The 17,135-nt window shown below is 37.4% G+C and overlaps 2 protein-coding genes across 2 annotated transcripts; one reads left to right on the forward strand and one right to left on the reverse strand.

Annotated features, from left to right (window-relative positions):
• Positions 1-164: 164 nt before the first annotated feature.
• On the reverse strand, positions 165-1,994 carry LOC118344478 (histone deacetylase 9-like). The gene is made up of 3 exons (XM_035685072.1): positions 1,956-1,994; positions 496-608; positions 165-376 (listed from the first exon to the last, which is right to left on the reverse strand). The coding sequence occupies exons 1-3, from the start codon at positions 1,981-1,983 to the stop codon at positions 257-259; spliced, it is 261 nt and encodes an 86-aa protein (XP_035540965.1). The 5' UTR covers positions 1,984-1,994; the 3' UTR covers positions 165-256.
• A 7,790-nt stretch (positions 1,995-9,784) lies between these two features.
• Positions 9,785-11,515, forward strand: LOC109014029. Its single transcript, XM_018996339.2, has one exon. The coding sequence runs from the start codon at positions 9,785-9,787 to the stop codon at positions 11,513-11,515; it is 1,731 nt and encodes a 576-aa protein (XP_018851884.2).
• Positions 11,516-17,135: the final 5,620 nt, after the last annotated feature.

The raw sequence follows: 17,135 nt of genomic DNA on the forward strand, positions 1-17,135 counted from the left end.
GAGAACCACCATTCCCCATCCATGCTGAGCACAGTTTTTATAACTATTGTCAAACCTGGACCTTCACAATGCTTACAGTTTTAAGAATTTAATAACAAAATTCACTACTCAATCTTTGAAGGACCAAAACACTAAAATCAATTTTCTATCAAAGATTTGAGACATTTACTGAATACTTTTCCAACATTGTTATACAATAAATGGATATTACCACATATCAATAGCTTATGGAGCTAAATGCACTGAAAAAAAAAATTCATTTTACTAATTCATCTGAGAACATGTGTTGAGTGTCAGGTGTAATCCGGTGTAAAAAGTCAACATAATCAGCTGAATGGAATTGAGCAAGCTCAACTGGGTATGCCTTGTGAGGCCGCTGCATTATACAACAAAAACAGTCCAAACCATAAAATTGTTGTCAGAAAACTTACAATAAATTATAATATACAAAAAATCTAGTTACTATATAAAGCACTTCTATGTTTAGTGACTTACATATACGTCCATCTTCTGGTGGAGCTCGTAGGAGAGGACGAGATGGTGGGTCACACAAAGCCGGTGTGGCTTCATCGGATGGTTTGGGCCAAAATAAACACTACCCACATCCCCTGTAATACCCATTTTCACGTTAAGTACCTTACGATCAACTTATTTCTTTCGTTGTAAATATGACTGCAACATAAGAGTGTTAAACTCTATTATATAGCACAACTTGAGATTTTTTTTTATAAGATAAATTTAACCAAGTAAAAAGGGAAGTTAACCAAAACAAAGGATCCATGCAAGAGATGTGCCTAAATAGAAAAAGGAAATAGATCCAAAAATTCCTGGAAACTAGACATATAAAAGGTGACACTATTGTGGACCACCCTTCAATGGTTTTTTTGATAAGTCGACCACCCTTCAATGGTACTGGGTGTTTGGAATCTAGGTCATGAGGTCCATCACTGGCTTCTCACAATCTTCAAAGCTAGGCCATTTCTCTCCCTCCAAATACACTACATTAAAAAAGACAAGATCATTTCCCACAATAATGCACATTGATGACTACCAAGAAGCCCATTCCAATAAGCTATAAGAACACTTGTGAAGTCATGGCCCAAATTACCTCAAAAAGGCCGAAGATGGAGCAAACTCCCCCCAAACCCTTCAAATGTTCTTCCAAGAGGCAATCCTGAGAGACCATTGACCTCAAGAAAAACCAACCTTCTCCTGAGTTTCGTGTCCACTGACACCCTCCAAAACCACTCATTCGTAGATAACTTAAAATTATATACATTGGGCAAAAAACATTCATCGCACATAACACAGACTAGTCTTGTTGCTAATAAAACCAATCAAAAGTATCCGTCTAGGCCTAAATTTCCCTTCATTCCGGTTCTCAAAATATGCAATAATATGAAAAACAGGCCGCACTTCACGGAAACCATATAAATATACAATTAGATGTACTTGAAACAGTTCATTATTGCTCAATTTATGGTAGAAACAATGCTTTCGACCTCTTCAGCTAGCCATTAAGTCCCAGGATACTGTGCCGTCGTTAACAATCAAAGTAACTAGCTGAATAGTGACGTCTGGCCCAGCCAAGCGCAGGTTCGGTTGGCTCAGTCCAAGTAACAGAGATTTCAAGATGGATAGAAAATCAACACCTTTCCCAATTCAACATTTATCTTCAGAGCCAAACATACAGAAAGATCGCATATACAGGCCTACAGGGAAAGGCTAGGGTTTCGGTTTTCATAAATATCTTGGCAGAATGTTTGAAGTACATATTTACATATTGTTTAAGGGTGGTATTTAATTAAGAAAAGAAAGAAAGAATATCTAATTAAGAAAAGAAAGAAAGAAAGAATGTTGAACATTTGCCAGTAATTGTAAAAATACACAAAAATACATGCTAGAAATCAGAATCTAAAATAGTAATATTGAAAACGAAAATGGTGAAAATATACCTGCGGAAGCCATGTTTCCAGAATGCATATAGACAGATCTTCTCCTCCTTGCTCCTCCCAAAATATCAGCTATCAATGGGGCAAGCCAATGGACATATGGAGAGGAGGAGGGATCTAGCCTCTTATAAAAGAAAACTAATGGAGTCCACCCATTAAGGACTCAAATAAATATGGGTCTATACAAATTCCATAATCAAGACCCTTGGTTTTCCAGGCCTACATATGTAATTATACCACAATATAAATAGGATATAATCCTATATTACTAACGTGCAACAAACCCCAAATGATCACTCAACTTAGTGGGTTAAAACAAAATATCATTGTGAGCTATATATATGTCTAACCCGTTTTATAAAATGTGCAATCAAATGAAGCCCATATTTAAAATATTTTAACATTCTCCCACTTGGGCAAAAATTGATTGCTATAAAATAAAACTTGTTTTAAAAAATAAATAAATAAATAAATAAATAAAAATAAAATGACTCTCGGGTTAGACTACAAAGGTGGCCACACAAATACATAGCTCAAATGATAGCACCTTAGAAAACACGATCCGGTCCAATAAGAATATCAACATCGAACATGGAAATCGTTACACCACTTAAACGATGTAAGACCACTCCACAGCTACAAATGCTAATATCCTTATCGACATGGATCCCCATCCTCCGACCAATGTGGTAGTATGTAGTATGAACTTAGCATCAATGTGATCAAAAGCTGTGCTAATTCATATCAGTCCTCATAATGCTTCAAAATGAAGCCATGTCTCTAAAAGAGACTCATCTTATGTCTTTTGCCCATATATCTCGAGATCATAATGATATTATAATAAAAGACATAAGCCAAATGCATGCTCAAAAACTTAGTGTATGAATAGGGGAAATTTATTATTATTGGAAAGGGGCTGCACCCTAAAACAAATGGGTTACCTACGTACCCTGTAAAGGGATCAAGCCAAAACGTAGTTCTTTTTACATAAGTAACTCCCACTAACCAAAAACATCAAAAGTTTCCACAATACCCATATTAGTAACATGTGTTTTAAAAACTTTAGGAGCAAGTCCCTTAGTCAAAGGATCTGCAATCATCGCCTCTGTATTAACATGCTCTATCTTTGTCTGCCCTTCTTTAACTCTATCTCTGACCACCAAATACTTGATGTCAATGTGCTTGGATCCACTAGAACTTTTATTATTCTTTGAAAAGAATACCGCTGCACTATTATCACAATAAATAGTAATTGGCCTCGAGATGGAATCAACAACTTTCAATTCAGAAATAAAGTTTCTTAACCAAACAGCTTGGATAGTAGCTCCATAACACGCCACAAATTCAGCTTGCATAGTAGAAGATGCCACCAGAGTTTGCTTAACACTCTTCCAAGAAATAGCACCCCCAGCTAGCATAAAAACATAACCTGAGGTCGATTTCAAATCATCTTGACATCCAGCAAAATCAGAATCTGAGTAGCCTACCACCTCAAGGTGATTTGAACGCTGGAATGTGAGCATGTAACCTTCAGTTTTCTTCAAGTATCTCATAACTTTCTTAGCTGCTTTCCAATGCTCTTGCCCTGGATTCGACTGAAACCTGCTAAGAACACTAACTGCATAGGCAATATCTGGTCTAGTGCAAACTTGAGCATACATCAAACTCCCCACAGCACTAGCATATGGTATGTTCTTTACAGATTCCCTTTCAAGTTCATTCTTGGGACATTGAGTTTTGTTGAACTTATCTCCTTTTATGATTGGTACATCACCAGGTGCACAGTTATGCATTTCAAATCTTTGCAGTACACGTCGTATATAAGCTTTCTGAGAAAGCCCCAACAAACCACGAGCTCTATCACGACATATTTCAATGCCAAGCACAAAAGAAGCTTCTCCCAGATCTTTCATCTCAAAATTAGCAGATAACATTTTCTTTGTTTCATGAAGTAGTCCCAAGTCACTGCTGGCAAGCAAAATGTCATCTACGTACAGAATAAGAAAAATAAAGTTTCTCCCACTGGTCTTGCGATATATACACTGGTCCACTGCATTTTCAACAAAACCAAGCGAAGTTACAACCTCATCAAACTTCAAATACCACTGTCGAGACGCTTGCTTCAGGCCATATAAGGATTTATTTAACTTACAAACCAAGTTTTCTTTTCCCTTCTCAACAAAACCTTCAGGTTGTCTCATATAAACTTCTTCATAAAGATCTCCATTCAAAAATGCTGTCTTTACATCCATCTGATGAAGCTCCAAATCATAGTGCGCCACGAGTGCCAGGATAATTCTAAAAGAATCTTTAGACGAAACTGGTGAAAAAGTTTCATTATAGTCAATGCCTTCCCGCTGAGTGAACCCTTTTGCAACTAATCTTGCCTTCTTTCGTTCAACATTCCCTTTCGAGTCTAATTTACTTTTGAAAATCCATTTGTTGTCAATAGCTTTAGCATCTGGAGGAAGTTCAACAAGTTCCCAGACTCTATTCTTTTCCATAGAATTCATTTCATCTTCCATAACACTTAACCACTTATCTGACTCAGAACATGTCAAGGCTTGTTTAAAAGTAACAGGATCAACTACATGCCCAATATTAAAATCACTTTCTAACAAATAGACAATGTAATCATTAGGCAATGCTGACCTTCTTTCTCTTTGAGATCTTCTGACTTGTGGCTCAGAAACTGACTCTACCATTGTTGGAATTTCTTCTTGTTGTTCAGGTTCTTCACTAACAATCTCAATTGGCGGAGAAACAGCTCTTTCCTGTATAACAGGAACTGGAACAACAACTAGATTAGGATCAGCAAATAACTCCTTCAATACAGAACTCCCACTGACACCAACATCATTTTCCAGAAATTTTGCAGTAATGGACTCAACAATTCTGGTGCCACGATTAGGACAATAGAACTTATATCCTTTTGATCTATCTGGGTATCCAATAAAATAACCAGGAGTAGATTTTGGGTCTAGTTTCTTTTCAAGAGGATTATAAATCCTAACCTCAGCTGGACATCCCCAAACTCTGAAATGAGCCAAACTTGGCTTACGGCCTGTCCACAATTCAAAAGGAGTTTTTGAAACAGCTTTACTGGGAACCCTGTTTAAAATGTACATAGCAGTTTTCAAAGCTTCACCCCATAGATATTCTGGCAAATTTGTTCTGCTCATCATACTCCTAACCATGTCCTTTAGAGTCCGATTTCGTCTTTCAGAGACACCATTCTGCTCGGGTGTTCCTGGCATGGTGTATTGAGACACTATTCCACACCCTTGTAAAAATTTTACAAAATCGCCCATGTTTTGACCAGACTCATCATACTTCCCATAATACTCGCCGCCTCGGTCAGATCTTACAACCTTAATACTTTTCCCATATTGATTTTCTACTTCCATTTTGAATATCTTAAATTTCTCAAGAGTTAGAGATTTATCATTAATCAGGTAAACATATCCATAGCGTGAGAAATCATCAATGAAAGTTATGAAGTACTTATTCCCACATATGGTAGAAGATAAAGGTCCACTAATGTCGGTATGTATTAATTCCAAAATACCGTCACTCCTAGTAGAACCCTTTCTTGTGGATTTAGTCAGCTTTCCTCTTATACAGTCCACACATGTGTTAAAATCTGAAAAATCAAGAGAATGAAGTATTTCAACTTTTACCAATCTCTCCATTCTTTCCTTTGAAATATGTCCTAATCTCTTATGCCACAACATAGAAGATGATTCACGGATTAAAGACCTTTTCTTCGCTACATTGGTAACACAAGAGACTTCACCAAAAGAAGCCAAAGTCATTCTATATAAACCATCACACAAAAGACCATTTCCAACCAAACGGGAATCATAGAACAATTCAACTTTTCCATTGCCAAACTTAAAAGAAAAACCAGATTCATCAAGTTTTGATATAGAAATCAAATTCCGTCTCATTGACGGTACAAAAACTGTGTTCTCCAAAACAAGAGTAAAACCAGACTCCAAAGACAACTTTATTACTCCTATAAACTCGACCTTCACTTGAACTCCATTCCCAACGCATAAGCTTACTTCATTCTCACTTGGCCTCCGTTTGCTTACGAACCCCTGCAAGGAATTCGCAATATGAATACTTGCACCTGAGTCTATCCACCAAGAATTTAAAGGCACATCTACTAAAGAAGACTCAAAACAAACTAAGGCCAATGGGGTACCTGTCGAGTTCTTCTTCTTCTTCTCCAACCAAATTTTAAACTTAAAACAATCCTTTTGCCAATGACCCTTCTTCTTACAAAACTTGCACTGATCATTTTTCTTCACAGTTTCTTTAGGACCACCAGAAGTCTGACCTTCAAACCTTTTACTTTGCTGATTTCGGTGTGACTTATTTCCCTTGTGGAACTTAGACTTATGATTATGAAAAGACCCCTTGTTCTGTTGTGGTTGAAAAGCTAATTGCACAGTTTCAACGGTCTCACGACGCATCCTACACTCCTCTTGGGCACATACTACTATCAAATCATTTAAATCTCATTTATCTCGCTGAGCATTGTAAGCTACCTTTAGCTGATTAAACTGGCTAGGAAGACTATTAAGAACATGATAAACCAGAAAAGGCTCAGCAATGGAAATTTTGAGGGCTTCTAGCTTAGAGGATATATGTATCATTTTCATAATATACTCCCTAACTCCACTAGAACCATCATATTTCATACTCATCAGTCTATCCATCAGGTCTCCAGTTTCAGCTTTATCGGATTCAACAAACCTTTGTCCTATGGCACCCAAAAATTGCTTAGCATTATCACTGTCTGGAATAGCTCCCATAATGGAATCTGATATAGAACGCTTGATAATCTTTAGACAAAGTCTGTTTGCCCTATCCCACTCTTGATATTCAGCCACATATTCGGCAGTACTCTTATCAGTAGGTTTTGAAGGTTGGTCTTCTAGGACAAAATCCAATCCCAAAAGACCAAGAGCAATTTCTACGTCTCGTTTCCATCTCACATAATTATTCCCAGTCAAAGTTTCAATAGCAGATAATTGACTTGAAATAGAGGAGGCACTCAAAACTGTAGAAACATGAAATAGTACATTTTATTTAATTATCTTCCAAACATATAGCATGCAGTCAATAGATGATATCAAATCTTTCTAATTAATATGAGCTATTAATCAGACAATACATAATTAAGCTCGGAACCATATGAGCTTCATTACAATAAGAGCCTTGGTGCATCATTGTAAAGTCACCTTTGGGCTAACTAGACAACATGCTATAAGGTACTCTTAAAACATATCACAAAACTAATTAATAAAATCACATCAGTTTCAAAATACCATCACCTTTAGGCAGAAGGAAATTTCTAGACTAATGTAATCTCATTAATTAATTCACACAATTTTCTAAAATGTCACACACAATAACACCTTTGGGCAAGATATTATGTGCAATAAATTAGAAAACAAAGATATCCTTTTAAATATCAATGAGTGTGCCACTTTGGCGGCTACCACCCACAAATATTTCAAAAATTTTATTTAAAGGAATAATAAGGATAATCTAAATGTCCATAAATTACAATCACAAAATGATAATAATAATCATCAACTTGATACAATCAAAATTAGAATTCAAATGTGATTGTGATACTAAAACAGTGTGAATAGATCAAACATATAAGACAACAAATATGTCTAAAATTAAATATGAATTTGGAATGCATGTATATATACAAAATACTTATAACAAGTCACAAAATTAACATGCATCCAAAACATGTTGGGAGAGAGAGTACACATATGCACAGAACATATAAGATACTGACTATTCACCACAAAAAATATTATAATATTCAGTACACTGTAGCCCACAGAAAAATGTGTAAATAACATTCAAAAATATAAAACAGTGTCTTATGATGTTACAAAAATTTTTCAAAAAATATATATAACTTTAATAGGGCGAGTACATAAATACTGGAAAAAGAAAACCAGAAAAAATAGTGTTTACTGTGCCGCACGCGCCGCACGCGCCACCTGCTGCGCGTGGGCAACGTTCTGGCTGGAGGTGAATTCATCTTCAACCTCCAGCTGGGTCAGCAAGCGGGTCGCGGGTCGCGGGTCTGAAAACTGGGTCTACGGGTTTTTAAATGGATTTTTCTCAATTTCTTGCAATTCTTGGATCAAAAACTAAAATTAATTTAGGGGAAACAATATATAGTGCCCGAAAAACACATATATGGTGTTTTAAAACAATGGATATCAATATTTAAGGAAGATTAATCAAATTTCGAAATGGGTATTAACCCTAGTTTTGTAAAAACTCAAAACCGAAACACATTATCGATTAAACACATCTAAAATAAGTAAATATCATTCCAAAAACCGATTTTGATATGAGTTTGATCAATCAATTGTGTAATACGATTTTCTTGCCCAAAAATGGTTCCAAAAATTAAAACTAAAATGTAAATTGTGAAACCATAACAGTAAAGTTGCGGAAACAATGAAGAGAAAATAGAAACCCAAGCAGATTGAAGATTTACAGCAAATAAATCCTACACATTTCATTTTGAGCGATCGATTTGCATAAATAAAATAAAACCGAAAATAGAACACCAAAAATTGCATCATCGCAAGATTCTAATCCTAGCATGGTGGCTCTGATACCAAATGTAAAAATACACGAAAATACATGCTAGAAATCAGAATCTAAAATAGCAATATTGAAAACGAAAATGGTGAAAATATACCTGCGGAAGCCATGTTTCCAGAATGCATATAGACAGATCTTCTCCTCCTTGCTCCTCCCAAAATATCAGCTATCAATGGGGCAAGCCAATGGACATATGGAGAGGAGGAAGGACCTAGCCTCTTATAAAAGAAAACTAACGGAGTCCACCCATTAAGGACTCAAATAAATATGGGTCTATACAAATTCCATAATCAAGACCCTTGGTTTTCCAGGCCTACATACGTAATTATACCACAATATAAATATGATATAATCCTATATTACTAAGGTGCAACAAACCCCAAATGATCACTCAACTTAGTGGGTTAAAACAAAATATCATTGTGAGCTATATATATGTCTAACCCGTTTTATAAAATGTGCAATCAAATGAAGCCTATATTTAAAATATTCTAACAGTAATATCATCACGGAGAGGGGATGAGAGAATAGTACCGTCGTAAAAGTAGGAGATTCTGTCCTTGGAATGCATTTCAGCGAGAAGCCCAGTGGAGGGAGGAAGAGCGATCAAAGAAGGATGGATTTGCTATACGGGTTGCGCCATATTGTGTCACGGGTGCTTGGCAGAGGCCTTGAAGTGGTGCAGATCAGTAAGGCTTGGAGGAAGTCTGTTATGAGGTTGTTAGGAAGTTAGTTGCAGCAGTTTTATTCGTTAGGGAAACTGAGGTTTAATGAAACGAATCGTTTTAATTCTTAGAGAAGTGTTGCGTTTTAATTTCTTAGCAACTGCGTTTAGAGTTTTAGTGAAATGTTGCGTTTCATGATGTAAACTGATAGTTGCGTTTTACATTTGTTTTCTTGCGTTTTATTACATACGATTGTTTAGAAGGTTGTTAGACATCTGCTTTTATAAAAGCAGAGATAAGTAGAATGAAAAGGCATTGAATAATCTTAAGAGTCTGTTTGGGAGGTTGAGAATTCCTCGAAAATTCTCTACAAGGTTTATGAATAAAATCTTGTTCAGTCTATTCTTGTGTGTTGATTGTTTCTGAGGTAGTGTTACGGGTTCCTGGTTCTGGTTCAAGAATTCAGCAATTTGAACCTTACAAGTGGTATCAGCAGTGGACGATCCTACAATGGCAGAAGGCACGAGAGGCTCGGTGAAAGGTCAGCAAGAAGGTTTACAAAAGCAGCAAGAAATCATTCAGAAGCAATTGGAGCAACATCACCAAGCAATCAGTGGGATTTCAGAAAGGTTAGATCAACTCACTGACATGTTACGTTCTGTTGTTGAATCCAGTCATGTTAATAATCAAGAAGTTCGTGGAGGGAATGGTGATGATAGGAGTGCAGTTTGGAGAGGGTTGCGTTTGGAATTTCCACGATTCAATGGCACTGATCCTAATGGGTGCGTTTTTAAAGCCACTCAATATTTTGACTACCACCAGACACCATTTCATCAGAAGTTATTAGTGGCTTCTTATCACATGGAAGGAGAGGCGTTGATATGGTACCAAGAAGGGTTGGATTCTGGCCAATTTAATTCATGGGAGTCCTTAATCCTGGCTTTACAAGTGAGGTTTGGGCCATCAGCATATGATGACCCAATGGAGGCCTTGATGAAGTTAAAGCAAACTTCTTCTGTCACTTTGTACAAGTCACAATTTGAAGCTTTGTCTAATCGATTAAAAGGATTATCTGAAAAACATAAACTTAGCTGTTTTCTGAGTGGGTTAAAAGATGAAGTCAGATTACCAGTCAAAATGTTTAATCCTGTCAATCTAGGGGCTGCTTTTGGATTGGCAAAAATCCAAGAGGAGTATATTTTATCTTCAAGAAGACATTGGAAGACTAATCTGAATCTTGGTGAGAAAGGGGTTGTTGATAATGCAGTGGAAGTTTCTAATAGAGGGCCAAGGAATCAGATCCTAGCTAAGAGGGTTACTTCTTTGCAAATGGATGAAAAAAGGAAAAAAGGACTTTGTTACCACTGTGATGAGAAGTGGAACCCCAACCATATTTGTAAAAATCCAAAGGTTTATTTGTTGCATGTGGATAGCAGTGTAGATAATGAGGAAACACAAGTGAATGGAGAGCTGGTACCAGAAGTTAATTCAGTTCTTGAAAAAGAGTCTGAAGAGCTTGAGGTTTCCATTAGTGTTATTTCTGGTTGTACTAACAGCAATGCAATGAAGTTGTTGGGCAAGATTGGTTCATTTTTTGTTGAAATCTTGGTGGATTCAGGAAGTACTCATAACTTCTTGGATCCATTGGTCGTGGAGGCAGCAAAGCTAAAGGTGTTAAAGGATAGAGGTCTTCAAGTGAAGGTGGCTAATGGTGCTAAAATACTTAGCCAAAGCAGATGTGAAGAAAATATCAGCATTCAAGGTACCAAGTTCTTGGTTCCTTTTCATGTATTGAATTTGGGGGGTTGTGATATTGTATTGGGTGTCCAATGGTTGAAGACATTGGGGGCTATTCATTGGGATTTTACCAAGATGATCATGCAGTTTGTGGTGGAAGGAAAAAAGCTTTCTTTGCAAGGCTTGGTTTATGATTCAGTAGCAGTACAACCTGGACTGAATCTGTTGAAATCATCTTTTGTGAGGCAACAAGGGTGGTTGTTGCAGATAATGACCTTGGACACCTGTGTAGTTGAAGGGCAAGTGCAAAGTGAAGTGGAGCAATTATTGGGACTGTTTAAAGGAATATTTGAAGAACCCGTGTGTTTACCCCCACCTAGGGAATTTGATCATCAGATTTTGTTGAAAGAGGGTGCTCAACCAGTTTCAGTTAGGCCTTATCAATATGCTCATTATCAAAAAGCTGAGATTGAGAAGATAGTGAATGAATTGCTCAGTAATTGAGTTATAAGACCTAGCCAAAGTCATTTTTCTTCACCTGTGTTGCTGGTAAAGAAAGCTAATGGTAGTTGGAGAATGTGTATTGACTATCGAGCCCTCAACAATGAAATCATTAAAGACAAGTTTCCCATACCTGTTATTGATGAGCTTCTTGATGAGCTTCATGGAGCTAAGATTTTTTCCAAACTTGACTTAAGGTCAGGTTATCATCAAATAAGAGTGAAAGAAGGTGATATTTCAAAAACTGCATTTAGAACTCATGAAGGCCATTATGAGTTCTTGGTAATGCCATTTGGGCTTACTAATGCACCTGCTACATTTCAAGGATTAATGAACCATGTCTTCAAGCCTTTTCTTAGAAGGTTTGTTTTGGTTTTTTTCGATGATATCTTGGTTTATAGTCAAGATTTTTCTCAGCATTTGGAACACTTGAAGGCAGTCTTAACTGTTTTACAGCAACACACTTTATTTGCTAAGAAATCTAAGTGTAAATTTGCTGTCCCTGAAATTGATTATTTGGGCCATGTAATATCGGGAGATGGAGTTAAAGCAGATCCAGCCAAGATTTCTTCCATGATTGATTGGCCAATTCCAAAAACAGTGAAGGCATTGAGGGGCTTTTTGGGCCTGACTGGTTATTACAGGAAGTTCATAAAGCACTATGGCTCAATAGCTTTACCACTTACTGAGCTGTTAAAGAAGAACTCTTTTCATTGGAATAAAGAAGTTGAAGCAGCTTTCGTACAGTTGAAGAATGCAGTATCCAAACCTCCTGTATTAAGACTTCCAGACTTTACAAAGGAGTTTACCATTGAGTGTGATGCCTCGGGAGTGGGGCTGGGTGCTGTCTTGATGCAGGAAGGCCAGCCAATAGCTTTTTTCAGCAAAGCTTTAAAAGGCAAGGCTTTGTTACTTTCAACATATGAGAAAGAACTTTTAGCCTTGGTTTGTGCAGTGGCAAGATGGAGACCATATCTTCTTGGTCAAGTTTTTAAAATCAAAACTGACCAACAAGCATTGAAACACTTGTTAGAACAGAAGGCAGCAACTGAAGCTCAGCAGAAGTGGATTTCCAAGCTTATGGGATATGATTTCAAGATTGAATATAAGAAGGGAAGGGACAACAAGGCAGCAGATGCTCTTTCAAGGAAAATGATGGAGGAGACAACTACATTAGCCCTCATATCTTTTCCTACTCCTATTTGGGTGGATGAGCTTAAGCAAAGTTATATTCTTTCTGAGGATCTTTGCAGTATTATCACTGCCTTACAGCAAGGGAGTCCAGTTTCAAAAGATTACTCTATGCAGCAAGGTCTTTTGCTGAGGAAAGGTAAGCTGGTTATAGTACCTTCTTCCTCCTTTCAACAAAAGATTTTACACTATATCCATCATAACCCAGAAGCTGGGCATGTTGGGTATCATAAAACATTACAAAACGCACGGATGGATTTTTATTGGCCTGGTATAAGAAGGGATATCAGAAAATTAGTGAAGGAGTGTCAGACTTGCCAAATGAATAAGCATGAAACAACCCATCCAGCAGGATTGTTGCAGCCATTGCCTATTCCTCAGACTCCTTGGCTGGATATTGCAATGGATTTTATTGAAGGCCTTCCATGTTCCAATGGAATGACTGTTATCCTCACTGTGGTTGATAGATTGACCAAGTTTGGTCACTTTTTTCCTATGGCACACCCTTATACGGCTAGCAAGGTAGCTAAGGTGTTTTTTGCTGGAGTTTTTAAGCTTCATGGGTTGCCTAAAACCATAGTATCTGATCGTGATGTGGTCTTTACTAGCAAATTCTGGAGGCAATTATTTGAGATGCAAGGAACTAATTTGGCTTTTTCCTCAGCATATCATCCTCAATCTGATGGCCAAGTAGAAGCTTTAAAGAAATGTGTTGAAGGCTATTTAAGATCATACATTGGCACCAAGCCAAAGAATTGGAGTGCTTGGTTATCAATGGCAGAGTGGTGTTACAACACTACCATGCATTCATCTTTTGGTATGACTCCATTCCAAGCACTTTATGGCATCTGCCCTCCTAAGCTGTTGACATATGTTCAGGTACTACTGCTAATGCTGCAGTAGATCAGCAACTGAAGTCTCGAGATGAAGTACTTTCTCTTTTAAAGGAGAATTTGGAAAAGGCACAAAGTAGAATGAAATGGTATGCTGATAAGAAGAGAATTGAAAGAGTACTTGAAGTGGGAGATTGGGTGTTCCTTAAACTGTAGCCTTATCGACAAAAATCAGTAGCATTGAGAAGAAATATGAAACTGGCCCCTCGATTCTATGGTCCCTTTCAGATTGTTGAAAAAATTGGTCAAGTGGCATACAAATTGAATTTACCATCTTCAGCAAGAATACATCCTGTTTTCCATGTTTCTTGCTTGAAAAAGAAACTTGGAGATCAGATTTCCCCATTATCTACCTTACCTCCGGTTGATAGTGAAGGAAATGTGCAATCTGAACCTGAACTTATTCTAGAAAGAAGAATGAAGAAAGTGGGGAATCAGGCTTTAACTGAGGTGTTGATCAAGTGGGTTGGGGCATCTGTTGAGGATAGTTCTTGGGAACTGCTGTGGAAGCTCAGATCTTTGTATCCTCACTTGGTAGGCACTATCTTGCAATGATTGTCACGGGTGCCTTGTGGGCAAGGCCTTGAAGTGGTGGAGATTGTCACGGGTGCTTGGCAGAGGCCTTGAAGTGGTGCAGATCAGTAAGGCTTGGAGGAAGTCTGTTATGAGGTTGTTAGGAAGTTAGTTGCAGCAGTTTTATCCATTAGGGAAACTAAGGTTTAATGAAACGAATCGTTTTAATTCTTAGAGAAGTGTTACGTTTTAATTTCTTAGCAACTGCGTTTAGAGTTTAGTGAAATGTTGCGTTTCATGATGTAAACTGATAGTTGCGTTTTACATTTGTTTTCTTGCGTTTTATTACATACGATTGTTTAGAAGGTTGTTAGACATCTGCTTTTATAAAAGCAGAGATAAGTAGAATGAAAAGGCATTGAATAATCTTGAGAGTCTGTTTGGGAGGTTGAGAATTCCTCGAAAATTCTCTACAAGGTTTATGAATAAAATCTTGTTCAGTCTATTCTTGTGTGTTGATTGTTTCTGAGGTATTGTTACGGGTTCTTGGTTCTGGTTCAAGAATTCAGCAATTTGAACCTTACATATTGGTGCTCGAGGGAAAAAGCTGATCATGCATCGGCTGGATTCGTTTCCGCAGAGATTTGGCGACAGAAAACTGTTCAGTTTGGGTTTATTGAATCTTTATTTCATATTTCATTGAAATAAGAGGTAATTCAATAAATTCATATATTTTTAAGTAATGCGTAGAAATGTAAAGTTTACGTATACGAGTGGTAATAGGCTACCGTACCGATTCATAATTTATTTAAAACTTTCATTTGATTATTAAACTCATCTTAATTTATTTTAACTCATCATTATAATTTTTTTAAATTTTAATATAAAATATAATAAAGAATTTAATTTTTTTAAATTCTAAAGTAATAATAATATTAAAAAATAATATTCTAATAATATTTTATCATCTCAATTCAATTCATTTTAACATCCAAACTAGGGCTGTACAGAAACCGACAGCACCGGCCACCACCGACGCGAACCGACCGGCCACGTCAGGAATCGGCCGGAACCGGTGGAGAACAGGTCGGCGTGCGGTGGAAATTTCAAGAAACCGATGTTCAGCGGTTCGGTCTCAGTTTGAAGCTGGACCGGACTGCTGAACCGACCGATATAATAAAATCCTTTTTTTTTTTAATATACCCTTATCAAAACGGCGTCGTTCCACTTAAGTTTAAGTTGAACGGCGCCGTTTTAGTTAATAAGTACTGCAACTGATACTGGAAACGACGCCGTTTGGCATTAAACCAAACGTCTTCGTTTTATTAAGGACGTAAGAAAAAAATAATAAGTCTGAAACGACGCCGTTCCACTTAAACTTAAGTGAAACGGGGTCATTTCGTTAAGAGTATTCTTCTTCTTCCCCAATCTTCTTCTTCCCGAACTCTCCTCTGTAACCCTCTCTCTCTCTCTCTTCTGTAACTCTCTCTCTCTCCTATGCATCTCTCCCTCTCTCATTCTCTCTCATAATTATCTCACTAGAACCGTCAAAGAACCGACGCTGACCGAGAACCGGCAGAGAACTACCTCGATCGGTGTCCTCCTCGCCATCGACCGGTTACAGTCGGCACCTCATCCATTTTTCCAGACGTCGGTCGGCGTCAGTTTTGCCCAAAAACCGCGCCGACGACGTCGGTTTTCACCCCTAATCCAAACACAATCTAAATAAGATTTTTTATTAAATTTAATGCCAACAAATCAAAAATCAAAATCAAAATAAATTTTAAAATAATATTATTTTATTACATAATTATAAACAAGTTATTATGAATTAATAAAAATCTCTCTTGGTGCGAACGGAAGCGAGATGAGAGATGCATCTTGCGATCTGCAAATTTCAATCTTCTGTTATAATTTTAGAAGAATTGGGCTTATGTCTAAGGGATACACAGGAAGGGGCAATTGTATGTAGTTATGGTTATTCATGTAATTTCTTATATTTAAGTGTTTGTCTGGCGGGAGCTTCGGCTCCTTCCCCTTTCCTCATTTCAGTCCAGTGCTTCCTCCCCCCTTTCTCTTTCCATGTTTTTTTTTCTATTTTTTTTTTCAAGTCAAATAAAGGAGAAACGCCGACCGACCCTTGGTTTTTCGATGACCAACGTACTACACGTGCTCCACCATGGGTATTTTCAGTCACCGATCTTCCAGACCACCGAATATGGCACTAAAAGGAGTGGCGCGTAGCACACACGTGAGGGTCATCGCGCACATGTGGCTTCTATGCGCCACCACGAGAAGGCTTGCATTGCCGCCACTCTCGTCTTTTCTGGGGCCAGCAACTCTGGTATCCTCAAGATCGATTGTCCGACATCCTCCTAGAGTGGCACATGTTCTTTACGCACCACTACAGCCACCTTGACCAGTGCTTTTTATTTTATTTTTTATAGTGTTTTTAAGTGTATGTAGTTTTTATCTTTGTTTGTGCTAGGAAATAAAAGAAATAGGCTGTTGAACTTTGGTACATAGTAGGAGAATCCCCACCTTTGGAGGATGGGTGGTGGTCTATTTGGAGGATGGGGTGGTTTTGTCATTCTCCTCCTTTTGGAGGAGGATGGTTATCTCTATTTTTTTTTTTTTACAGAGAATGGTACTCTCAAACAAACTAGTTTTGTCAGTGGAGAGTTCCTAGAAGTTAAAATAATGTCTGTCGCAAATAAATTTATGTGCAAGGAAGCTCCCCATAGATGAGTAGTTTGGCTTGTAATCTGAGTTTTTTTCTTTATATTGATCAGTCACAGTTGTAACATCAATTTCATGAATGAAATGATATCAATTTCCTATAAAAAAAAAATGGGCTTATGTGTTAGTGGGTTAGTTATTTGATAGTGGGTCAGTTATTTGATTAAAGTCGGTTAATTTGTTAAGTCCAGCAGTCATGGGTTGAATTAGTCTATTTTCAACTTTTATAAGTATTGTAACGACTATCAATGAAAATCATTAGATTTCATCCAAAAAAGTGTTAAGTG

Source organism: Juglans regia, chromosome 14 (genome assembly GCF_001411555.2).
Source record: "Juglans regia cultivar Chandler chromosome 14, Walnut 2.0, whole genome shotgun sequence".
NCBI classification, from domain to species: Eukaryota; Viridiplantae; Streptophyta; class Magnoliopsida; order Fagales; family Juglandaceae; genus Juglans; species Juglans regia.

Coding starts and splice junctions, on each gene's coding strand:
- LOC109014029 (XM_018996339.2), top strand. CDS start 9,785: ATGGCAGAAGGCACGAGAGGCTCGGTGAAAGGTCAGCAAGAAGGTTTA.
- LOC118344478 (XM_035685072.1), bottom strand. CDS start 1,983: ATGCATTCTGGAAACATGGCTTCCGCAG. Junction 609..1,955: donor TGGAAACATGGCTTCCGCAG/GTATATTTTCAC, acceptor TGGGTATTACAG/GGGATGTGGGTAGTGTTTAT. Junction 377..495: donor ACCAGAAGATGGACGTATAT/GTAAGTCACTAA, acceptor TGTATAATGCAG/CGGCCTCACAAGGCATACCC.